At 39.9% G+C, this 26,398-nt stretch overlaps 1 protein-coding gene and 1 long non-coding RNA gene across 10 annotated transcripts in view; one reads left to right on the plus strand and one right to left on the minus strand.

Moving 5' to 3' along the window:
• The window catches only part of LOC138747122 (transmembrane channel-like protein 5), an 86,251-nt gene extending 64,560 nt beyond the window's left edge, over window positions 1-21,691 (plus strand). For 8 of the 9 annotated variants that reach the window (XM_069906068.1, XM_069906074.1, XM_069906073.1 and 5 more), the window contains 5 exons: window positions 3,120-3,218; window positions 10,269-10,391; window positions 11,446-11,494; window positions 15,699-15,764; window positions 18,789-21,691. In XM_069906068.1, the coding sequence (XP_069762169.1) occupies window positions 3,120-3,218; window positions 10,269-10,391; window positions 11,446-11,494; window positions 15,699-15,764; window positions 18,789-18,877 (426 nt within the window). In that variant the 3' untranslated portion in view covers window positions 18,878-21,691. Of the gene's footprint in view, window positions 1-3,119; window positions 3,219-6,333; window positions 6,636-10,268; window positions 10,392-11,445; window positions 11,495-15,698; window positions 15,765-18,788 lie in introns of those variants that run through there. The other variant, XM_069906076.1, reaches the window with a different exon arrangement.
• On the minus strand, window positions 426-19,442 carry LOC138747125 (uncharacterized). The gene is made up of 3 exons (XR_011347317.1): window positions 19,280-19,442; window positions 16,714-16,758; window positions 426-3,112 (listed from the first exon to the last, which is right to left on the minus strand). It is a non-coding gene; the product is annotated as an uncharacterized lncRNA (long non-coding RNA).
• Window positions 21,692-26,398: the final 4,707 nt, after the last annotated feature.

The raw sequence follows: 26,398 nt of genomic DNA on the forward strand, positions 1-26,398 counted from the left end.
ACCCTAATCTGTGAATTCAACTCTACCCTCTCTTTTAAAACCATTGGATCCCTCCTGATTCAGTGATCTTGGGTTTCTTCCTGCATCCTGCCTTACCGAGGGCCATTATCTACATGCAAACTTGGACAGTAAATATTCGTGGCTATATAACAGCAGGAGTGATGACAGGCATGCTCGCCAGCTTGCCCTGCCCCAAAATTAGCACAGTGGCCATCTGAATGGTTTAAAAAAAAAAGACTGATTGACATGTCTTCACACATCACAAGGACACAGATCGTTTGCAATATAGAATTTTGTGAAGTAATTTTGAGTTAATTTGGCACTGACTGCAAATCAGACCCTGGAATCATTCTGATTCATTTTCCATTTTAAACCCCCCCCCACCCATATGTTGTGAAACCTGAAAGTCTGCAGACGCTGCGATTGTAGTCAAAACACAGAAATGCTGGAGGAACGCATTTGGTCTCACATTGTACATAGGAGGTAAAGATATATTGCTGACATTTCGGGCCTGAGCCCTTCCTCAAGGAATGAGTGAAAAAAGGCAAGTGTCTGTATTAAAGGCTGGGGGAAGATTGGGAGGGGGAAGGAGGACAGACCAACAGGCAAAATGTGTTAATTGGATATGAGAAGAGGAAAAGTGAGAATTGATTTTGGCCCTGTGAAACAAGACAGAGGGGAGTGAGAGAGCGAGAGGAAAGGAAACAGGGGGAAGAAGATGCGGAGGGGTTTCTAACATAAACTGTTAGAAGTCGATGTTAATGCCCAGATGGAAGATGTGGTGTTATTTCTTCAATTTGTAGATGGTCTCAGTCTGGCAGCACATGAGACCATGGACAGGCATGTCAGCAAGGGAATGGGTTGGGGAATTGAAATGGCGATCTCCTAGTTTGTGCCCAGTTTATCCAAAGTATAGGAGACCACTGGATGCAGAAAATGACTCGTGCAAATTCCAGTGATATATTGCTTCATGAGGAAGTAATGTTTTTGGCCCAAAATGGTGATGAGGGAGGAGGTGTGGGCACAAGTGGGGCATCTCCTTGAGTCACAGGGGTAGGTGCCAAGGGGGCGATTGGTGGTGGGGGGAGGGAGGAGTGGACGAGGGAGACATGGAGGGAGCAGTCCCTGTGGAAGGCAGAGAGGGGAGAAAAGGCGAATATATGCTGGTGGTTGTTTCGTCTTGTATTCATATGTGTGAGTTCTTAGACAACACATGGACGAAGGAAAAGGTTCTTTAAAATGGTTGTAAACAGTCCATGAGGCATGCCAAGAGGCTGTAAGCCTCCGTTACAAATCTCTCATACAGCAGTCTCTGCTTGTGTGAGCCCCCTGCTGGCAGCCAAGTATAATCAAACATTGATCCTTAAAACCTTGCTAGTGGCAATGAATCACATCGTTAGAGTGGTGTGATCACATAGTATTCAGCAGAAATATCAGAAGAGGATATGTTGTATGTGGAGGCTAGTGGAGTGATACAACAAGGGGAATCAGGGCAGATGTGTGGGTAATGGAGGATATGTGGGTGAGGGCCGTTGATGGTGGCAGAGGAGAAACTGTTGTTTGAAGAAGGAGGACATCTCCAATGATCTGGAATGGAAGACCACTTCCTGGGAGCACATACAATTGTGACAAATTGTAAGAAAGGAATGGAATCCTTACAGGGGACAAAGGGGGTAATTGAGGTAGCTGTGGGTATTGATGGGTTGTTTAAGATGTCTGTCAAGTGTTTATCCCCCGAGGGAGACAGATCAAGAAAAGCGAATGATGGGGCCAAGTGAATTTGAGGTCAGGGTAGAAGTTGGCAGCAAAATGGATAAAGTTGACAGGCTAAGTCATCATTGATGTAGTGGAGGTAAAGTTGAGGGGCCTTCCCCGTGTAACATAGACTGCTTCATGTAGCTGTTAAAAAGGCAAGCTGGAGCCCACATGGGTGCCCATGGCTATCCCTTTGACGGCGAAAGTGGGATGAGTCAAAGAAGTTATTGAGGGCGAGGATAAGTTCTGCCAGCTGGAGGAGGGTTGAGTCTATTGTCAATAAAGAAATGAAGGGCTTTGAGGCCTTCAGTATGGGGGAAATGGAAATGTATAATGATAGGAGAAGATAGGAAAGATGAGGCACTTGAGTTCAGGGAACTGGAAGGTGTTGAAGTGATGGAGGGCATGTGAAGTAACCTGGATATAATTGGGGAGGAACTGGACCACAGGGACTAAATGAAGTGGAGCTAAGCAGATACCAGTTTAGTGAGCCAGGAGCATGCAAAAATGATGGGTCTGCTGGGACAATTGTGTTTGTAAATCTTGGGTAGGAGGTAAAAACAGGCAGTGTGGGATTGGGAAAAAATGACTTTGAGGCTGTGCTGACTGGAAGTAAGGAGTTCAGAGATAATACACAATACAGCGGACTGATGTGTTTTTGTGAGGTCCTGTTGAAGGGGTAAGTGGTAGGAGGTGTCTAAGAGTTGATGTCTGGCTTCGGTCAGATAGATTATATTTTCTCCCCGCAGAATGATACTAGGGTTCTTTGTCGATTCATTCTTATTCAGTGTTGCTTCTTTCATTAATAATGAGCCATTTATTTGCAACTTCATATATAAAATTGAATGTAATGCAATAATTGAGAATGCTGATTGTGGGCTACAAAAACAGCATAATATTGATCTGTATTGTTAAACAATACATTTCTAATGCTCAAGTTAGTACATTTCCGTTTGTCATACATTGAAAATGCTGAGTGGATTCATGTGGAAAAGTATTCAGAGATTGTTTTCTTGCTTATTCCCTTTCATACTGGTTTGGTATCTACCACAACAAAATACTGCAGAAAAATCAAAAATAGATGCTCAAAAATTATCTTCAAGCTGCATGGGAATGGCTATCATCCATCATATTTCATGTCCCCGGCTAATTGCATATGAAACATCAAATATCTTTGCAATGTTTTGGATGGATTTGGAATTGTACTAGTCCCATTAATGCTGTTTGATCTCCTGAATGGTTCCAGCGTTTTCTGTTTTGGTTTTGAATATCAAGCATCTTTGGTTTTATGTTCCAACTTGTGACTCTCTGTGCAGTTGAAACATGTTGGTTGGTTGACCTTACAGAGGTATTTTTCCTGTTAGGAAGGCAAAGACAAAACATATTTGCTACAAAAACTTACTGCCATTAAAGCAGGAGAAGCTTGTGAAGAGAAGGCGCTGATAGTGACATTCAATCAGGAGGTAAGTCAATGATGTAACAAGCTTTCATTTATAACAATTAAGCATTAATGACCAATAATACAAGAAGTCTCGTCTGTTCATTCTGTGGCAGGAGAAAAATTGCTGCAATAGAGAGTTCATGATTTTATACTTTTTTTACTGCCTCTTGCTCATGTAAATGTGTTATAAATGATTTAAAATATAAATACTGAAGTAAATGTTGGTTTTAATAATCTTCTTTACTCTTGGTAGTTATTTCTGCAGATTTTTTTTCAATGAAATTTGAACTGGAAGTTGTAACTTAGGGTCAGTTGCCACTGAGTAGGTTCATGATTGGAGTCATATTTTTCAGCTTTTACACTAAATATCTCATCTGATATAACTTTAATATATACACAATGTAATACAAATTATGTAAGTGATCCATAGTCTTATACCAGTTATAAATTGTGTTTTTTACATAATATGGAAGCAAATGGTTTGTAATTATTGGTACCACAACCTCGTATTGATCAAAATAAGTTTTGTTTTGACCAAGCCCAAAAATATACTGTTGTAAACAATGTGACAAATACAAGGAGCTTAGTTAGTTACTGTCATGCCTCCGCTTTCTGAGGCAGTATTTAGGGTGAAGGATCGCTTGCTTCCGCTCCAGTTCTGAGTGGAAGGTGGTTGCACTGAAATTCTTTTAACGTGGAATGGCCGGTTCACACTGACTTCCACTTGCATTTGACTTTGACCAATGGCAGGGATACCTCAGTGGAGGCCACACTCTGATGTATTTACAAACACTGACCCCCTCTGGCCAGATATGCACACAGATACATATTGCATTGTGCCCACACTCTCTTCTTTGGGAACCCTTCAGTTATACTTCCCTGCTTCAGTGACACGTTCAAGTTCATGTTCAAGTTTATTATCATCCGATTATCCAATTGCAACCTGACGAAATAGTGAAAAAAATGCAAGTATACCCCACACCTATGGACAAACGTAATATGTATTACGTATATACATATATAAAAATAAATCATTATTGTTTAATAAATAGTAGAATCTTAGAGAGTTTGTGAGAGCAGTTGATTCAGCCATTTAGTAGTCTCACTGCATGTGAGATGAAGCTGTTTCTCAGCCTGGTGGCTCTGATAGTCTTGTATCTCTTTCTCGATTGGAGCAGCTGGAGGATGCTATCTTCGGGATGGTAGGGGACCTAAATGATATCCCTCTTCAAACAACGATCCTGGGAGATCATGTCGATGGGGTGGGGGGGGGGGGGGGGGGGTGGGGGGGAGGAGAATAAACTTCAGTGATTTTCTCTTATGGTCATGTGGATTGACCTCCGATCCAGTGCTCTACAGCAATTGTACCACACTGTGATGCAGCCGCCCAGGATGCTCTCAATTGAGCTCTGTCGAAAGTTGACAGAATAGTAGCGGGTAGCCTTGTCCGCCTCAGTCTTTTTAGGAAGTAGAGTTGCTGTTGCCCCTTGTTGTACATCTAGAATAGGTCACAGTTTAAGTGGACTCCTTTCCTCAGATTCCTAATCTACTCGGTCTTCTAGTGGCACGGTTTTGGTGGTGACTCCTAGTGTGCCTTTATAGGGGAAACAAAGGAAAAACTTTTTGTGTTTATAACAGTAAATAGAATCTTGAATCTTCATTCCTCACAAGTGCCTACCTCTTTGCTCATCCCCTTGCATCCCTTCAAATTACTTTGTCTTCCCTGGCCCACTTCTACCTCTACTCCTTCTCAGCAACTTGCTTTCTCCCAGGGTGAGGCCACTTCCAACCATTGCTATTTGTTCTCTTCATGATCTCTTCCTGTCCTATGATCATCCTCCTCCAGACCTCCTGAAGCCCTCACAGAAAACCAGATTTTTGTCTTCCACTTGGTGTGGATTTCAAAATAGCCCTTTTGCAGCAACATTTCATCTAGGTGTCAATTTGTAAAATATTTTATCCAAAACAGAAAGACTTATGAGAGTAACTATCCCAGTGGTTCTCAACCTTTTTCTTCCCACTCACAGACCACTTTAAGTAATCCCTATGCCATTGGTCCTCTGTGATGGTCTGTGAGTGGGAAGGGAAGGTTAGAATCACTGCTCTAGACCCAATTGGTGAAGTTGCTGTTAATGTCATCTGGTTGGACACTGCCCAATCAGAATTTCCCTTTCCACGGGGTCCGCTCCCTCCAGGACTCCCTCACCCACATATCCCTTCCAATTGCCCCTCGGTACCTACACTTGTGACCGTAGGAAATGCCCCACTTGCATCCACACCTCCTCCCTGATCAACATTCAGGGTCCCAAACAGCCCTTCCACGTAAAGCAGCACTTCATGTGTGAATCTGCAGCGCTCATCTACTGCATCCGGTACTCCCATTGTGGCCTCCTCTGTGTTGGACAGACTGCATGTAGACTGGGAGATCATTTCGTTGAGAACCTTAGCTCTGTCTGCTGCAATAACAGTGGCCAATCATTTCAATTCTACACCCCATTCCCACACTGACATGTCTATTCATGGTATCATGACCTGACAAACTGAGGCCACCTGCAAATTGGAGGAAAAACACCTAATATTGCATCTGGGTAGAAATTTATAATATAATGAGAAGCATAGGGTAGATGATCAGAATTTTGTTTTCTAGCATAACGTTGTTTGATCATGCATTTAAGATGAAAGGGGCAATGTATTATACACAAGGAGTGTTGGGTGTCTGGAATGGTGAAAACAGATATGATCGTATCTAAACACTGAAAATGAAAGGAATGGAGGGGTATGGATCGTGTACAGACAGAAGAGATTTAATTTAATTTGACATCATGGTCAGCACAGACCTTGTGGGCAAAGGCCCTGTTCCTGTGCTGTACTATTCAAAGATGTCAGAAAGCACCAAAATTGACAAGATCTTTAGAACATGACCAGTTACTTTTTCCTCATGTGGCACCTTGAAATTGATCAAACTAATAATCTTGAATCAATTTTCGTACTTTGGTGCTAATATTGATTGCCTGGCATGAATACCTGTCAAATGTGTCATTGCATTTGGCCCAAATGGACTTTTGAAAGATGTATAGACTAAGACATAAGTCAACCATCTATTGAAAACTTTATTAACCTTTTTCTATTGCCTTCAGATTTACCTCTTCCAACATTCTCCTGGCTGTCTTCCCAGTGTTTACTTTCTGCACACTTGAGTTCACACAAAACATTGCTGATCATGACCTCCAATTCGATTGCTGATCTGCATTGGTGACATTTTAATTTATAATATTGATTTGTAATTCTCAGCTTGTTTTCAAATCTCTCTATAGCCTTGCTTCATTTATTTCAGCCATACCAGATCACTGGGCTCTTCCAATTCTTGGTGTATCTGATGTTGTAATAAATTAAAACTTTTTCATTATGTGAGTTTTTAAGAAGTCAAAAGTCTAATTTATGGAACCAAATTTAAATAAAACATTTGAAACTATTTCAAGATTATTTTGTTGGTATGTTTATTGTCATGTAATAAAACAGAAATTGTCCAGTGCCCCTCACAGCCAGAGAAAGAGAAGCAAAAGAGTCCCCTCAGAGTCGCTGAATGTCCATGGCTTTGCCTCCAGTACTCCTGCAGCTCCCACAGCCTTCGGACCAAACCAACAGCAACCCAAGCTCCAGATGCATACCTCTGACACGATCAGAAAGCCTCCAGCACCCTCTCGCATCCCGTTTCCAATACTTGGTATCCATTTCAGCCATTCTTGAGCCAGACTTCAGCCATCCACAGCCAGGTGTTTCTCCCTTGACCACAGTCAACAGTAGCCTGGAGCCTACAAAGGTTTTTCGCCTCAAGTAACCAACAGCCCACATCCTGTGTGTTCTTCAGAGCCTCAGAGCCGATCACTGGTCTGCCTCCAAAGTCACTGTCCCATAGGTCGTCTCCTCTGCTTCTGTTTCTGTGGTCTCCCTGTTTTCCAGTGCCCTTCTATATTTTTACTCAAACAAATGTTTGCTTAGGAAGAAACTATTTTTGTTTGTTTGTTACCTGATAAAATCTCATTTTTAAAGATTCGATGATGTGGAACCAGGCATCATTTCATGGCAGAGCTGATGTCTCATCGCTCTAGAGACCTGGGTTCATTTCTGACCTCTGGTGCTCTTGGCGTGAAGTTTGTATGCTTTTCCTATGACCATGTTGGTTTTCTCTGGGTGCTCCAATTTCCTCTCATTCCGAAAGTGTGCACATTAGTTGGTTTGTGTGTGAATGAGTGGGAGAGAATGGATGAGTGATGGAAGAGTATATTAAGGGTAAAAATTGCACTTCGTGGTCAGTGTAGACTCGGTGAGCTGAAAGGCCCTTTTCTGTGCTGGTTCTCAATGATCACACTATTTTGACTTCAAATTCTGAGCTTTAGTTTGGTACAGGGGTCAAATTCCATTTATTCACGACATTCAATATCTGCAATTAAAATTTTTACTTCAAAATTTATTCTGAGACTTGGTTGATTATTATTTGTGAAGTTTCTTAACTGAGGAAAAATGCGCCACTTCAGACAATTGAGCAATATTTGTCCATCTCATGGGTTTGGAACTCACAATCTTCCCAACTTTAGGAAACATCTGTATTTTAAAAAGCCCACAACACATCCATAACATTTGTTATGAACTAAATCAGCAGTAATGGAGATACACCATCAAGTTGATAGTATTTTCAAAACAATATTTTTTTATTATCAATAGCATAACAATTCTTACTTAACCCCATTATATGTGTGTGTGTGTATGGTGAGGCCAAAACCATTACAGTTTAAGTTTGATTCGAAAGAGATGATTTTAAAGTTCAATTTCAGAAAGCTTTTGTGTTGAGACTCTGACTTTACTGCAGTTTAAAAGCAATTATGGAGTAAGTGTGAGGCATCAGATTTCTTTAAATTGTGGCTTAAAAGTAATAATGAAGTATTTTAAAACATCAAGTCATCAGACCTCTTTAAAACTCATAAATGTCTTTTGTAGAGTTGTTTTCAGAGCAATGTTTTTCATATGAATAATTTTCTCTCTCTTGCATGGAAATTTTGGGATCTGTTCCACACAATGAATCTGTTCTCTTTTCCAAAGAGACAGTGAAGTGGTATTTTTCTTCCACAATGATAACCATCTAAAAAAGGTTATTTTTCAAATGCAAGATCAATTTTTCTTTCTTAATCAGAAGTGGATGCTACAAGGCTGCCCTTTCTATCTTAGAGACAGTCCACACAACACACTGCAATAGCAAATGTCCTGTCAGGTGTTTTGCACCAAACACCCTAATTAATGAGGACCCTCTCTGAGATCCCATCTAGTATGCCTCGGCTTTCTTTGTGAACTTACTGAGGTACCTCCTACCAGCAATCAACCATCTTGCCAAAAACTAACACAACATCAACTAATTAATCTATTGCATTTCAATTTATAGCAGCATATCATGCAATTGCTGATTTAGCTGAGGAAGGGAAAAGATGAAAGAGAGGGATAACTGAATCATTAGGACAATTACTTGTAATGCCTGGAGAGGTTGATTTTTGAAGCAATCAGGTTTGAACCATACAAAACCAGTGGTACAAATTGACAAACCAGTTATGAGCAATGCGAATGCCCACAGAGGAGGAGATGTCGATCACTGAAAGGCAGCTTGAGGAAGTTCATGAAGGAATTTTAAAAGCAGATGAAAAATGTGAAACAAGTAATGAAGGAAAGGTGGGAGGCACAGATGTGGAAAGACATTTACAGGCGATGTATCAGAAATAATTCTCAGCCCTGCAATGTCCTGGATTTGCCTATTGTCCTGTTCATGTCGAAAATGGCGGCGCTGGACCGTTGACATTGAAAATGGAGTTGAATCTAAGGATACTCGGTGGCTCTGAGGGGGGACTCTCTTTTACTTTTTCTCTGATTGTCAGGAGGCACTTCAGGAAAGTTCTCCCAATGACGAATCTGTCTGCCTTACAGCAGCCAAAAGCAATTTCACTGTTTTATTACAATTACAATACATTGAATACTGAATCTTAACTGTGGCATTGTGTTGTGTCATAAAAGAAGCTCTTACACTTGTCCATTCTCATCTCAAATAAGAGCAAGTACATTGATCAATCATTGATCAATATGGGAGAAAGAAGCCCAATCTTGTTGTAAGGTGCAGTCCACACGCTTGGCCCAAATGTAGAAAAGATGGCATATTTATTCACATTTTTTAAAATAGGTACAATTTCATTAATATATAAAGTTCAGTGATCACCTCTTAACCAATCCAAAGCAAGAGGTGTGTGATCAATCATCTTTGACATCACTCTCTGCATGTTCATTGTATCTCTTGGAGTTATTTGCTTCCCCATGACCCCTTCACGATCTTTCTGTCCTGGGAACAGCCTTGTTATCTCTTTTCAACTGCACTGCTAATTTACCAGTTCCAAATCCTTGCCAATCTTGTGACAACAGACATCACCGACTCGAGTTATTTAATTCTTACCATGGTTCCTTCTAAATGCCTCTTCCTCATTTGTGCCTTCTTCCATATGCTTACAACCAATAAAACAATGCTTCTGTTTTAAAATGCGCAAATTCAAGTATCTGCTCATCCTTGATTTAATCGCTTGACCATTGCAATCATGCTCTCGATTCACGCATTCTCCTTAAAACTCTCTGCCTCTCCAACAGTTTAAAGAAAGTCTTACAACTCTTTGATTACGTTTTAGATGATCCCCTCAGCACCTCAATGTCAAAACTGCTTTGGAACATCTGCTTCCTGAAACATCATTGGTTTGCTCCAAGGGTAAGCAAGGATCTCCAAGACATACAATGAACACACAGGAAGAGTGATGTCAGAGGTGGTTGATCGCACGCTTGCTTTGGATTGGTTGAGGGGTGATCACTGTATAATTCCAAGTTGTTGTTTCAGATGCGTGGTGCCAGTTTAACACATGATAGATTCCAGCTTGTTTTGAATGTGCACTTCTCTATCATATTTTTAAAAGTACCTGCTTAGTGGCCAAATAATATGCTGATGTGTGGGAGGTAAAAGCTGTTAAAGACTAGATTTCTTTTTAACTTTCTGCAGTCAGACCAACGAATTCAAACAAGAACTACTGAAAATCACAATACCCCACTTCCAGGCTATGCAGAAGAACTACTGAAAATCACAATACCCCACTTCCAGGCTATGCAGAAGAATTATTCACAGGTATGGAATGATTAGGAGCTGTAAAAGCACAATGAGTCATTCAGTGACTGATCTATGGATCGTTGAAATGTATGCAAGACTTTATTTTGTCTCATTAATTTGGGTGTTTTCTTGTTTATTGGGTGTGATGCATTATTGTGCTTTGAGCAGATCTGGGTTCAAATCTCACTCCTAAAACTTGAGTGCAATAGTAATACACCTGCAGTACTGAGAGAGCTCAACCTATGTGTGGCATGAACATAATCTCCAAGGCACACTCTTAGTGGAAATAGAAGGCACCATTGCAATGTATCAAAGAAATGTGAGTTATCCTTGAGGTCCAGAACAATAGTTAATAAAAAGTGCTTTTTCTGTCGAAACTGGTCACTGTACATCCTTTATTAGTTTATTAGTTTTAAAGCACCTTTGGGACATCAAGAACTAACTTTTTTTTACTTAAACTACAAAAACACTAACACCACTCTGTGATCACCAGCCTTCATTCCCATGCAACCCTGTCAAGATATAATTTACAGGCTGCGGACGAGGAGTTAATTAAAAAAAAAAAAATTCCTCATCCCCAGCCTTGTGATGTAAATTGTAAATTGTGAAGTGGTGGGGGGGGGGGTGAGAATTTTAAAGGAAATGCATGGGGCAACCTTTTTACACAGAGAGTGGTAGGAGCTTGGAAGGGACTGCGTGCAGTAGTGGTGGAAGCAGAGAGTGGCTTCTGATAGTCATTTGAATAAAAGCAGAGTTATCATGTGCAAGGAAAAGGTTTTAGTATGAATGAGCCATCTTGTTCAGTGTAGTCTTGAGGGCTGATGGGTCTGTTCCTGTCCTGCTGTTCACTATGTTAGTGTTATCTTAAACATTTTATATTTGTAATTTCTTGCTCCTAAAACCACATATTTGATACTTTGAAGGATTATTGACAGCAACTTAATTAGTTTAAACCTATTAACCAATGATGTCTGGGTTACAGGAAATGACACAATCTGGTATAACCTTTCTTACAGTGATTTAAAAAGTCATTCTGCAAGAATTTTAATATTTTCCTCCAAATTGTATTTAGCCTAATCAGCATCTTGAGAGAGGAAGAGGAACTGATCACCACGAACAAAGTAAGTCCAACAAAAGAGATAAGCAAGAAAATCTGCAAATGCTGTGGACTAGTGCAGTGCGCTAAAGATGCTGGAGAAACTCAGCAGGTCACGCAGCATCTGAAGGAAGTTAAAGGCAGTCAGCGTTTCAGGTCTGAGTTCTTCATCACGATTCCTGATGAAGGACTCGGGCCTGAATTGTTGACTGTCTCATGCATCCTCTGGATGCTGCTTGACCTGCGGAGTTTCCTCAGCACTTGTGTGCTAGTTTAACAATGACTGAACACAGTTTTGCTGATGTATCATTTCTTGGTTCACACCGGTGAATCATAGCAGATCACATACAGTCCCACATCTCATTAAACTTTTGAGTTAAACTGTATTTTTGAAATGAGAAATGATCGTGTTCAATGGTTGCATTGATATTGCAGTATCCCATTATTAATGCAATAAATATTGCTGGTGGAAAGATGCTGTCGTTTCCTTTCAATTTATTAAGCCTCTTTTATTCAACTATTTTTAATTGAACCAAGGCTGATATTCTGCCTATCCAATCACTGATGCGGCAGTGTATGTGATCAGAGATGTGCCCAGACTTGGCGCCTTTGTTGCGATGTGAGAACATTGTGATAATAGCTGACCTCTGACCAGAAATTGTACAGAATAAGGAGCTTGCTTCTAACTGGGCTCTCTCGTATAAAAGTGGGAGGAGGCATAATGGAAAACTGCTGCAAAACTGAAGGATGTGATATGACCACATGTAAAGAGATCATCTACACACAGGAAATGTGGGGGAATGGGACTGGTATAGATTGCCAACTTGGGAAGGTTGGGCCAAAGCACCTGTTCTGTGCTGTTCAACTTGATGACCTCTCTGTCCTGTTAATTCTCCAGTTGATAAAAGTGCCTCAGCTTCTAATCTAAAAGCTTTATTTCTTTGGATATTAGAGGCCATCCTGGCTTTAGGTTACCATGGAGAAATAACAAAGTGCACCCAGATATTCACATTCCAGAGGGTAATTTGATCATGAAATCACTTGCAGCCTCTCCAGCTTGTATGCATTTTTAAAACCTACCTAATGCAGCAATGTTTGAAGCTTTCTTGAATAAATACTGCATTAGTCAGTTGAGGTTTGCTGCTTCAGCTGTTGGGCATCTCAGCTAGAGGACAACGGCTAAACCTTTTCAGGAGTGAAACCGAGGTTTCAACCAAAAGAAATACAGGGACAATTGGATCTGATAATAAATTCAGGAAAAATTGTAGATGGCAAATGTTTTATCATAATATTTCATATTCCAACATGCTAATAGCATGTTGGCTTTCATAAAGAGGGGATTGGAGTATAGGAACAGAGATGCCCTTCTGCAGTTGTACAGGGCCCTGGTGAGACCCCACCTGGAGTATTGCGTCCAGTTCTGGTCTCCAATTTTGAGGAAGGACATACTAGCTCTAGAGGGTGAGCAGCGCAGATTTACAAGGTTAGTTCCAGGGATGGCGGGGTTGACATATGCTGAAAGGCTAGAAAAACTGGACTTGTATCCGATGGAGTTTAGAAGGATGAGGGGGGACATGATTGAGGTATACAAAATTATCAAGGGGATAGACAGGGTGAAGTCGGATTACTTGTTCCCAATGATGGGGGAGACGAGGACTAGAGGGCATAGTTTAAGAATACAGGGTAGGCCCTTTAGGACGGAGATGAGAAAACATTTTTTTGCCCAGAGAAGTGTGAATCTGTGGAATGCTCTGCCACAGAGGGTGGTAGAGGCAGATTCGCTGATTATGTTCAAAAGAGAGTTAGATAAGACTCTAGTAGGCAAAGGAGTTAAGGGTTATGGGGATAAGGCTGGAAAGGGGTACTGATGGTAGTGATCAGCCATGATCTGTAAAATGGCGGTGCCGGGCCGAAGGGCCTACTCCAGCTCCTATTGTCTATTGTCTAATAAGAATGTAAACATTTTTAAATTACAGATAGACTTGCAGTATCCAAAATGTTCATGAGCTTATTGTAATTGTATGTGAGATCACTGAGGAGTGGGTTTTCTTCTTATCGTAATTGTGTCTGTCAGCAATCTTGCATTTTCTGGCTGATGTTTACTCTGTTCTTTAATGTGCAGCATTCCTAATTTACTGTCTCTACTTGCTTCTATATGGAATTTATGACTACATGATCTCTTGATAACAATGTTATTTAAGTTAACAGATGTTAAAGTGTGTCAAAACAGGAGACGGATAGAGAAAATATAATATTTTCCTGCTTTGTAGGAATGATATTTGTCCCTTTGAGGTTGTGATTTTTTTTCCTCTCTGTTTTTACTGAATCACTTGCATCTTTCGCTGTCTTAATTGTCAGTACTTTTAACTTGCTGTACATTCGTAGTTTTGCCTTATAGGTGCCAAAGTAAGTAAAAATACTTTGGTAAGTATAAATATGGCTGATACAACAGACCATTACAAACATTTGTCTTGAGCAGCAATGTCAAAATTATGGCCTCATTTAGGCCAAATCAGGTTCCACTGCAGATTTTTTTTTGTCTGTTATCTAACCAGGTATGTATGCCAAACAGAGCTTCATTGCATTCTTCCTGGTGTCCTGTGAACTGCCAGGTTAAATTCAGTTGGTCAGACTGAATCTTTCAATCTGAGTTTCCATTCCAATATTTTTTCTGAAGTCATCAATCCAAACAATTATTAGTGTTGAAAGAAACAAGAAACTATATTGATATTTTATAAGCTGAAATGGGAATTTTCTGATACGATAACGATGAGAGAACATAGAAATCTACAGCACATTATAGGCCCTTAGGTCCACAGTGTTGTGCCGACCTAATAACCTACTCTTAACAACTGTCTAAAAAGTCCCTGTACCTACCTAATAGTCTCTAAAAAGATCGTATGGCACCTGCCTTCACACTGCCCCCTTTACTTAATCCTAAGTACCCTTGGGTTAGCCATTTCAGCCCTGGGTAAAAACCTCTGGCCATCTAAACAATCAGCCTCACTAATCATCTTATACACCTATATGAGGACATCTTTCATTCTCCTTTGCTTCAAAGAAAAAAGATTGTTCAGTCAACAAGATGTACTGTCCAATTCAGCCAGCATCTGTGTAAATCTCTGCATCCTCCCTATAGCATCCACATCCTTCCTGTAGTGAGGTGACCAGATCTGAATGAAATATTCCAAGTGGGGTCTTGTATAGCTGCAACATTACCTCATGGCTACTGAACTTGATCTCACGATTAGTGAACACTATTTGTCATCTTAATAACACCATCAACTGTGCAGCAGTTTTGAACGTCCTGTGGACATGGACCCCAAGATCTCTCGGTTCTTCCACACTGCTCAGAGTCCTCCCATTCACATTATATTCTGCCTTCAAATTTGACTTATCAATTACGAACCATTTAACACTTTTCTGAGTTAAACTCCATTTGCCCCTTCTCAGCCTAGCTCTGTATTCTGACAATCTCCCTCTGTAACTTTCGGCAACCAGCCAGATTATCCACAACACCACCAACCTTTGTATCGTCTTCAAACTTACTAACCTAACCTTCCACTTCCTCATCTAAGACATTTATGAAAATCACAGAAATATTTTGTCATTTTGTAAAAATCACAAAGTCCCAGAACAGATCCCTGCAGAACACAACTGGTCACAGACCTCCATGCAGAATACGAACCATCTACAACCATTCTCTCCCTTCTGTGGGTAAGCTAATTCTGTATACACAAAGTAAGGCCTCCTTAGATTCCATGCCTCTTTCTGAATGAGCATTGCATCAAATGCCTACTGTAATACATTTACCCTACATCTGCCACTCTACCTATATCAATGTGCTTAGTTACATCCTCAAAGAACTCAATCGGGATCAGTAGACACAACCTCCCCCTGATTTAAACCATGCTGACTATCCCCTAATCAGATTATGCTTCTCTAAATGCTTCTAAATCCTGTTTGTCAAGATCTTCTCCAGCAGCTTGCCCACCATGGAGGTAAGACTCACTGGTGTAAAATTTTCTGGGTTATCTCTACTCCTTTTCTTGAATAGGGGAACAACATTTGCATCCCTCCAACCCTCGTGTATTTCTCCTGTCCCTACTGATGATGGAAGATCATCATGGATTCACTAATCTACCCTCTTAGTGGTAATGAACTGAAATGTTTAGATATTACCTCAAGGCTGAGAATTTAAAGATTTAATATTAACTTTACTCTTTCAGGATTAACTGAAGATTCTCTGACTATCAACAATGAAGCATTGACCATGACCAGTGAACTTGAGGAAGGTATTTAATATTAAAATCTTATTCAGCCACAAATTAAGAGAGAATTTTATTAAATTCCCAAATGTTTTTAATTTTTAAAAACTTTTAAAATTAGCATACAGCACTGTAACAGGCGAATTTGGCCTTACAAGACAATGCTGCCCAAATAACCCCCCCCCATTAACCTACACTCCAGTACATTTTTGAAGGGTGGGAGGAAACCGGAGCCCCCAGGGAAAACCCACGCAGAACGTACAAATTCCTTACAGTGTGGGATTTGAATCCAGGCCTAGTTCCAATTGCTTGCGCTATAAGGCATTGCGCTAAATGCTGCGCCAACCTTGCCGGTTGATTTCACTCCAGATTTTTTAGGGGCTCCATGTGTGTATCATGCATATACACAAAGAATGTCAGGTATGGATAGCCATACAAAAAGTATGCATGTCTTTCCTGTGCAGCATTTAAAGCAAGATTGAGTCCTATTTTGGCATAAGTTAAAGGGAGCCCATCCATGTACTGTAGGAGTGGTGGGGGTGGACCCTTTCATTGTCTCAGAGATATTTCTTAAAAGTTTTCTCTCTGCAAGTTGTCAGTGTTTTCGCGATCAACCAAATGTATCCCCTGACCACCACATGACTGATTGTCAGACTATCTATGCTCCACCCCAGTTCACTCAAGTCCTCTCTGCCATTATAGATGGGATCCACTCAATGGTCTGTTGCCCGTTCCACTGACTTTTCCATCATTCCACCTCCCATCCTCCCTTCTCTCAACTCTTACTTCCATTGCTCTCTATGGACCAGCCTCTCTTACCCATCACTCTCCACCCCCAACCCACCCAGAAGCCAATTGATTTCCTCTGCGAGCTCTGCCACATCAAAGCAAAGAATTGTAAAATTATTAATGTAGCACTTTGGTACAAATTGACACATAATTCCAAAACAGCTAGAATTTAAAAAATATCCCTTACCTTAAAAATACTGTCCACATCGGAAAGTGCAAAAATGAAAATTGTCTAAAGAAAGCATAATGCATTTGATAAGTTCATCCAAACAAATGACACTTGAATAGTTTGTACATTTAATACTTAAATGTTCTCAGCTGAAAAGTTGGATTGGTGTCTGTTTCACAATAATATGTCAATTGAACATATGAGGTGGTAAAATACTTGCATCTGAGATTTACAGGCTAGTGGCCAGGTGCTCAAAACTCAGGAATGGAATGAATTTCAAGATGCAGAAAATAACTAGTTAGATTTGAGATGATTATTGAAGAGTTCCTTATACTAACAAAATTAAACATGCATTTGCATACTATTTAAATGAAAGGATGGCACTTCGTTATTGATCCCACAAATACGTGCAGTGGTACGTTTTCATAGTTTCCAGGATCTGTACGACTCATCATCCACGAGCAAACATTTTAGAAAATAGTGCAACCATATATTAATGCTTTAGTATTTAGGGGCCTATATAGTCTCGTGTTTCTCATGACATAGGAGATCATTTGGTCCATCAAGTCCATGCTGGCTATCAGAACAATTTAATTGGTCCCATTCCACCACTTATTTCTCTGGAACCCATTCTCTTTCACATGCCTGTGTCCCAACTCACCCCATCCCCGTAGGCAATCAATGGGTTTATTATAGGTGGTCCCGGAAAATAATAGTATATTTGAAGTGTTTTGTGGATGAAAGAAGGGAGGTGTGCTTTCTGTAATAATCATACAAGATATTCAAAAACATGAATCTTCCATCAACAGGATATAATGGGTGCGGTGGATAGAGGGGAACAGGTTGATGTTGTATATTTGGATTTCCAGAAAGCGTTTGATAAGGTGCCGCACAAGAGACTTATCAGAAAGTTACAGGAAAGTGGAGTCCGGGGAAGTATATTGGCCTGGATTGAAAATTGGTTGTCTGACAGGAGGCAGAGAGTCGGGATAAGTGGGAGTTTTTCAGGTTGGCAGAGAGTGGTAAGTGGGGTGCCGCAGGGCTCAATGCTAGGCCCACACTGTTCATCATTTACATTGATGACTTGGAGGAGGGGACGAAATGTGGTGTAGCCAAGTTTGCGGATGACACCAAATTGAGTGGAAGAGCAAATTGTAATGAGGATGTGTAGAGTCTGCAGAGGGATATAATTAAGCTGGATGAGTGGACAAGGGTCTGGCAGATGGGGTACAATGTTAGTAAGTGTGAGGTTATCCACTTTGGGAAGAAAAATAAAAGAGCTGAATATTATTTAAAGGGTGAAAAACTACAGCATGCTGTTGTGCAGAGGGACTTGGGAGTGCTTGTGCATGAATCCAAAAAGTTAGGTTGCAGGTGCAGCAGGTTATTAAGAAGGCAAATGGAATGTTGGCCTTCATCGCTAGAGGAATTGAATTCAGGAGTAGGGAGGTAATGTTGCAACTGTATAAGGTACTGGTGAGACTGCACCTGGAGTACTGTGTCCAGTTCTGGTCTCCATATTTGAGGAAGGATGTACTGGCTTTGGAGACGGTCCAGAGGAGGTTTACTAGGTTGATCCCTGGGATGAAGGGGTTGACTTATGATGAAAGATTAAATCGTCTAGGATTGTATTCACTCGAGTTCAGAAGAATGAGAGGAGATCTTATAGAAACATATAGGATTATGAAGGGTATGGATAGGATAGACGTAGGAAGGTTTTTTGAGCTGGCCGGGGAAACTAAAACAAGAGGACACAGTCTCAAGATTCGAGGGAGTAGATTTAGGACAAAGATGAGGAAAAATAGTTTTTTCCCAGAGAGTAGTGAATGTTTGGAATTCTCTAACCAGGGAAGTGGATGAGGCTGCCTCATTAAACATATTTAAAATTCGGTTAGATAAATTTTTACATGATAGAGGAATTAGGGGATATGGGGAGAAGGCAGGTAGGTGGAGTGAGGTCATAAATTAGACCAGCCATGATCGTATTGAATGGCAGAGCAGGCTCGATGGGCCATTTTTGGCCTACTCCTGTTCCTACTTCCTATGTTCCTATGACTCACTCAGGCCAATGGAAATATTTTTCTTTCTTGTAGAAGGTCACGACGATAACCCAAGTACAAGAGAAGAAGCTGGCATCGCTCTTGCATTGGCACTGGCTGCCAAGCATCAGGCAGAACAGTAGAACCACCAATAACCATTCTGGAGACAATTGCCAATGCTCTTTGCCAACCAAGCAATGCCCAAAGGAGGACTTGTCAGAGAAGTCGCAGATAACATTAACTGGTGAAAAAATATTGCATATTACAGCAACACTTTTTCACTGAGTAGGCCTTTTCCAGGTGATCCCTTGGGTAGCATTGCCCACTGTTCTTTTATAAATCGACCTGATCATCTCAAGACTTTTGAATGTTCTTCACAATTTTTAGTGGTCATTTGGCTCTAAAGATCATTCGAAGCATTTAAATAACTATCTATGCTAATTAATGTTCTTTTATGGCGTTCCGCTATACAGTATAATACTCAAAATGAAAATTAGATAATCTAACGCAATGAAAGTTTAGGATAGAAATGTGAATCACATCACCTTTTTCAGCACTGTGTCGAAAAAACAGTTTAACTAGGGATCAATCAAATTTGCAACTATTTCCAGGTCCAATCATATAAATCAGGGAATTTGACTGGGAATTATGCTTGGGGTGTTCTTTCTGTGTCAAAACCATTGCTTAATTAAAGTTCCTTTAGGAACTTGGTGGGAAATTTGGATAATGGAGCTTTGGAAGCACCCATTGTTGCATGGAACCAAAATAATCTTGCACTGCAGCTTGGGAAATTTTCCTAAATCTTCTCAACCCCTCCTGCACTGAATAGCTCCCTCAATATCCTCAATCTCATGGATGTCTCCTGATTCCCTGATCTACAATACACTGTGCATTTCTCCCAGATTCAACCACTTCTGACAACTCCCTGCCATCCTGATGATGGCCTCTCTGAGCCTCTCTCTTCCCAATGACAGTCCCAGCCTGGGCTTCTGGACAACTCCTAAAGTTTGGTTGTAAGAGAAGAATATTGGGCAACAAATTTTGACGTCCAAGATAGATGAAGCTTGATAATTTAATGCTGGAGCCTCAGACTTGTCATGGGTGAACATAAGATAAACTAAAACTGTCACTGCTCTAGCATGTTAACGGTTTTCCAATGCATCTTTTAAAGTACACAAATTTCTGAGCAATTATAATTTATATTTTGAGATCATTATTGGAAAATTACTCTAAAGTAACATCAACTTTTGCTTTAATAAGCTACATAAAGATTGTCCCTCCTTAACTTGGCAAGTTGATAGTTAAACTTCAACTATTGTAGTTTGCCTCTTTCAATTGCCTAAGCTTTGTTTATTCATGTTTCTGTCTTGTTTAAATTGTGATCAGTAAGCAATTTCCTCTTTTCTAGCACCTAGATGCTGGAATTTTGTTGGGAGTTTTAGTTTCCTGCCATAACTTTGAGGAGAAATAGGCATGTTATGCCATTTCTCTCGGGCTGCTGCCATTCTCCTGTTGAAACTCCAGCAGGAAGCTGGGAGAGCTCCTACAAATTTTACAAATCCTTGTGATTACATTTGGCAGGTGCATAATAAAACTTCAATAGCTTCTCCAATGTATTTGCCATCTTCACTTTGTATGTGAACCAGATGGTGCAGCTTTGTGGCAACTTGTAATAAGTTTATAAATTAGTGCCAAATTATTGTTGGATTTATTTGCATGTTGACAACCAGCTCGACTGGTGCCACTCAAAGCACTTTCCCCTTGATTCTCAGTCTGAGCTGGATTTAAACCATGTCCCAGTGAAAAGTATGCAATTAAATTAAATCACTGAAAAAGTACAGGTTTTCTTCTATTCCTTTATTTCGTGGCTGAACCTAAAGTTAAGAGTTTGCCTTTATGGAAATATTCAAATTTTAGTGATTGAAAAGCAAAAATACTCCAGCTACTGGAAATCTTTACATTGCACAGTGCTGGAAGTGTTCAGTGGAACAGGTAAGCAGTGCTTGTGGTGAAACATATTTCAAGTTTCAGGGCTATACGATTTATCACCTGACACATTGGCCCTGAATTGGATGATGACCCAGGTTTTCCTCCTGGGAATACCACAGGTTTCTTTGAGGTTGCACAACTCCAAAAAACCTCAAATAGCTATTCTGGCTATTCCATAACCCTCAGAAAGGAAAAACAGAAACCCTTCCACAGATGGTAATGATCAATTTCTCGTGTCTGGACACATTTGGAAACAGTGGAAAGATGTGTAGATCATTAAAAATGTAAAAAAGCTATAGTAAAAATGAACAAAAGCTATAGTAAAAATGAACAATGCAATGCCTTCCAAATGTTCTGGATACTTCATCCATGACGAGAGTAGCTGAGCAGCCAGATATGGTGTATTTTTCTCTTCAATGAAGGTGCACTGTAGCTTGCTGGCATTTCCTCATGGGATCGCCAAATAGCTCTCAGTGCAATCTAACCAATTACCTCTGCTTCTCTCCTCCTTCCTGACCTGCTGAGTATTTTTGACTTTTTAAATGTAAAAGTTCATACAACATTAATGTGAAAAGTGTTGAAAATCATTGCTGTATTTATACTGCAAGATTCTTTTGTGTATAATTTTGTTAGTTTTCAATGCACAGAGAAAAAATCTTAACTATTTTCAGACACAATTTCTTATCGGATACAATAACTTTATCAGACATGATTTCTGATTAAAAATAGACTGTTCACAAAACCAAAACATGAGATGTTTGTCATTATGGGTTCTGATTAGTTAATAGATGATAGCAAGTCTCTAATCCAAACCAGGCAATTATAAGGTGCATTTGATTTAGAAATGTTAGTGAATATAAATGCATCAACTTACCACCACAATTTGTTCCATGTTTTATATATAAAAAAAAAAATTTGTTGGATTGATGGAATTGAATACAATAATAAATATTGTGGCATTGTTTAAACATTTTAGTGTGTTATTTCTATATTTATATTCCAAAACTTTCAGTCTGTCATGGTGCACACATCAACAGCCCTACTTCAGCACCTTACTCCCAAGCATTGCAAAAGTAATTGGAACCATTTCCTTGAAGCAGCTTGAATGTTAAGGACACAAATATTAAAACCTGAATGGTCACTCATTTTATGCAAATAGTTGTGATTGCATTCAAATCAAAATGATTGACATCTGGTTAACAGCTGGTTAGTTTGTTACTGACCTAACTCAACTTGTGTAATTTTAAGGAAACAAAGAAGTGTTTGAGGAACTTGGCAGATCAGATGGCATTCCTGGGTAGAGATAGCCAGTTGTTTTGAGGCAGGATGAAGATAGGAGGGTAGGTTTAAGGCTGATCATGATGTGTTATTACCAAGTTTACATTTGGCCTCATCCAGATTACAGACAATAGATAAAACCAATGCTACATTTATGCCTGAGGACTGTTTGGGGGCAGTTGTAATGGTTGGCTGCAGGAAGCTCCAGTTTTGAACCAGAAATAAGGCAGAGTTGTTTGGTGAAGCAGTCAACATGCTGTGTTAAGTCTCACCGACATGAAGGAGACCACACCCCATACACCATATCCAGTTGTTAGGTTGGATGATGTGCATTAAAGATCTGTCCCACCTGGAATATCTGTTTATGACCTTGATACCCATCATGAATATTAAATTTTCTAATTTTAGGTAATCCCCATCTGATTCCACTGTTTCTATTTCTCTACTCACTCCTGTACTTTTTCCCCTTAATCTAACTTTTCTTCCTACCCACCTTCCTAGTGATTTCTCACTCTCTCTACATCTCACATCTTTACTTTCCTATTCCCCATCAATTCTGAATCCCTCCTCCAGCCTTTTCCTTCTTTATATTACATTTCATGTTTTTGTCTTTGACTTTATCAAGATAAATACTCCTGAGTTGAAATGCTGACTGACCATTTCTATGCAAGGATTCAATAACATTGCACTCAACATTAGCAAAACAAAGGAACTGATTGTGGACTTCAGGATGGGGAAACCAGGGGTCAGCAGTGGAAGGGTAAAGAACTTCAAATTCCTGGCTGTCAACATCTCTGAAGATCTAGAAGTCTAATGCACAGCGGTATTTTTCTTGAAATCTGCTCGTTTTGATAAATGAATAATGCTGTATTTGCTAATTAATAAACTATCAAAATGTGCCTGTTCATCTATTCTTTTTCTCCTTTAATCCAGAAAATCTTAAAATCCAACTGACCCAATCCCTGTGCAGTTCAGATTTTAGGACTTCTACTGTATTACCTATTAGTCATTAATCTGTGTAAATAAAGCTTTGAGGAAATTGATATTTTTTTCTGCATTGTGGGTGGAAGTTAGAAATGGTCATTGATTTGGGCAAAGTGTGGCTAAGCTACTGGCGGAACATAACATTTTAGAAAGGATCAGCATCGTAGGCTTTTGACTAACCCACTACTTTAAAATCTGCCTTTATCTTTCAATCATTTGTTAATTAACTTTGCTCTTCTTCCAAAAGCATACAGTTGCTTTTGTTTCTATCTACCTCAGCAACTGACCTTCAGCACGTAAAGATCTCTGCAAGGTTTAAATATTCACGAATTCTGCTTCCCTTTAAACAAATTATATCAAATTTAACAGCAGCACAATTTAATATAGCACTTAAATACAAGAATATATTAAACTATTATATAGAAATTAACAATGTGAGACATAAGTATTGTGGAGCTGGAGAATAATCTAGTTATTTTAGGCTGATTAAGGGACAGCAGAGAGAAGACTATCCTTTTCATTGGATGGAGGGCTGCTGAAGGATTGCACGAAAGCTTGCAGCAGTCAAGAAGGGTTTGGCAGAGATAGGATGACAGTTTGCAACAATAGATGGGTCACAAAGGGATTATTTTAGATGACAGTGGATAATCATTGCATTTTTGAAAGAGAATCCAAGGACAAAATAGCATTGAAGCATCGCAAAAGTTAATGGACACAGTCCAGAATATCACAAGCAAAACCCTCCCCACCACTGAGAAAGTCTACAGGGATTGCTGCCGTCAGAGAACAGCAGCAATTATCAAGGATCTTCATCACCTCGCACACACTCTGTTGTCAAAGAAAGGGGTACAAGTGATGCAAGACTCACCACCTGATTCAGGAACAGCTGCTACCCCTCCACCATCAGACTCTGCAACAACAAACTCAATCAGGGACCCATTTAACAACTTTTACTTTTGCACTTAACTGACTTTTTTTCTCTCTGTATTGCACAGTTTGTTTACTGTAAAAAATGTGTATTGTTTTTGGACTACCAATAAATGGTAGCTTTGCCTTCCCTGTAGGAAAAAGAATCTCAGGTTTTTACATGATGTCATGTATGTACACTGACAATAAATATGAAACCAGCATAAAGAGATAAACACCCATCTTAACATGAGCTGAGAACAGGAGATGCACTTCATGGTCTTTGAGATACAAGAGACAGAAGGAAAACTGGAGAAAAATTCAGTTCAAATCTGATGAGGGGAATAGTTTTGAAATAACACAATGACCTTGCCTGTGAGTGAGGTGATAGGAACAGAGACCTTATGCAAGATGCCAATCATGGTGAATGTGGGTGTGTATAGGAGTTTACAGCAAGATTAAAGGGGTGTAGAAGAGCCATGAACTCGTGGTAAAATGGAGATTGAAATCAATGAGGACAAGACTTTGCTTGCAATAGAAGCAGGAAAGTAATAATAATCTTGATGAGAAACTCAGTGAGGGATTGATGGACATTTTAAACAAGAAAGATGGCACAAAAGAACACAGGTATTCAAAGAAGATGCTTGAAGAGTGTTGGAAGGATATTTCTTTATATTCACCTCATTGGTACACTAGGTCAGGTGATTCAAAAGTATAGATGGAAAAAGAGCACAGTCACAAAGCAAGGTGTTGTGACTTGTGGGACAAGTTTCAAACTCTGACAATTATAAACAAAGACTGGATGGGAAAACTTGATATTGAATTGCCTGCTGGAGGAAGATGTGCGAGACACTGGTCATGTAATTTGTTGGTGGTGGTTGCAGTAGAAACGGGGGTGGAAGCAGAGGCGTGGAAAGTGAGTTCAAGTGTTGAATTTCCATACAGACAGAATTAATGAAATATAGAAAATCAACATTGATCCACAAGTGATTCATTGTGGTCAAGAATAGGGGGTGTGAAGAGCCTTCTTGATTAATAAAGTACAAGAGTAAATACAATATTCCAACAGAGGAATGAGGAGTCAGTAGTGTGGTAGGGGGGTAGAATCCAAAATAGGAATCCAGAAACCATTATCGAATCAGAGACATACTGGGCCTTTGTTCACTGAGTCAATGCTGAACATTTACACAAATCCAATATTAATTCCATTTCTTTTATATTCTCCACACTTTCAAATCAACTCACCCATATTTTCTCTCTGGGCACTCAACAGGATGGAGGTAACATCGACTTCTCCTGTTTCTGCTAGTCTACTCCCTGTTGTCTATCTCTTCCAAGTCCCTCTGACTCTTTCAGTTTGCCACTTCTTCCCTCACCAGTCACTGAGCCTTCCCCACTTGCTGGTGTGCCCTCCTTCACTTATCCATCTATTACCTTCTGCCTGTTTGCCTGTCCTTTCCCAAACCACCCCCAACATTTTGTTCAGGCTACTGCTGATATTTTTCCAGGCCAACAAGTTTGTTATGTATTTTTTTTGTATAAAGTGCACTGTTTGATCTGCTGAATCTCTACAGCGTCTTGCTTTTACTTTTCCCTCTAATTTGACCATACTAGGATCGAGTGACCTAGCAATCGACCTAGTCAATTAACCTTGTAATTTCCCCCTCTTGGGGACGTGGAAGGAAATCACAACACATGGTCACAGGGAGAACATGCAAACTGCACCCAGATAGCATCCAAGGTAAGGATCAAACTTGGGACACCCACAGTAGAGAAACACTTTTCCACAGAAAATGGTGATGATAGTGGAAGTAATTTTGAACCCAGATTCAAAGAATAAGTGAATTCAATGACAGAACCCAGTGTTAAGGCAAACACAAGTTGGAAAAGCAGCAGTAGGTTTAATGGGGATCTACTGCATTACAGCTATGTATATTGAAAAACAGAACCACACACTTCTTCCCAGATGACCAGATTGGCTTTTTGATGGACCAAAGACATTTTAAATCGTGCAGAAGCATTAATAGCTTAGTGATTGAACAGAACCTGTCATAAGCGGCGACCCCACTGATAAATATTTTCCCGCGCAAAAGTGAGCTGTCTAATATTACAACTGGCAGCCACAAGATGACAACACAAAGTTAAGGCATCTATAAAATGTCCTTTTCTCTGACAACTTTAAAGTTTCCTTTGTGAGCCTTAAGAACTCATTTGATTCTCCTGACTAATGATTAGTATGTGGTAATTAAAACTTAAACCTCATGTACACAGGACATGGATGTTCAAGGTGTTTTGGAAGCAAACCTTCTCGACACTGCTTCAACTGTTTGTAGTACATGAAATTTTGTACATGTGAATAGCTGGTTTGGTTTCAATTATTTACATTTCTTAAGGATGGACACAATGACGTGTTAACAAGGAATTATAATAATCTACCTCAAATGAATTCAGAGCTATGCTTATCAATTGGTAAGGGATATGGCACAAGAAAATGCCATAAATACTGT

The sequence above is a fragment of the Narcine bancroftii genome, chromosome 12, assembly GCF_036971445.1.
Source record: "Narcine bancroftii isolate sNarBan1 chromosome 12, sNarBan1.hap1, whole genome shotgun sequence".
In the NCBI taxonomy this organism is placed as follows: Eukaryota; Metazoa; Chordata; class Chondrichthyes; order Torpediniformes; family Narcinidae; genus Narcine; species Narcine bancroftii.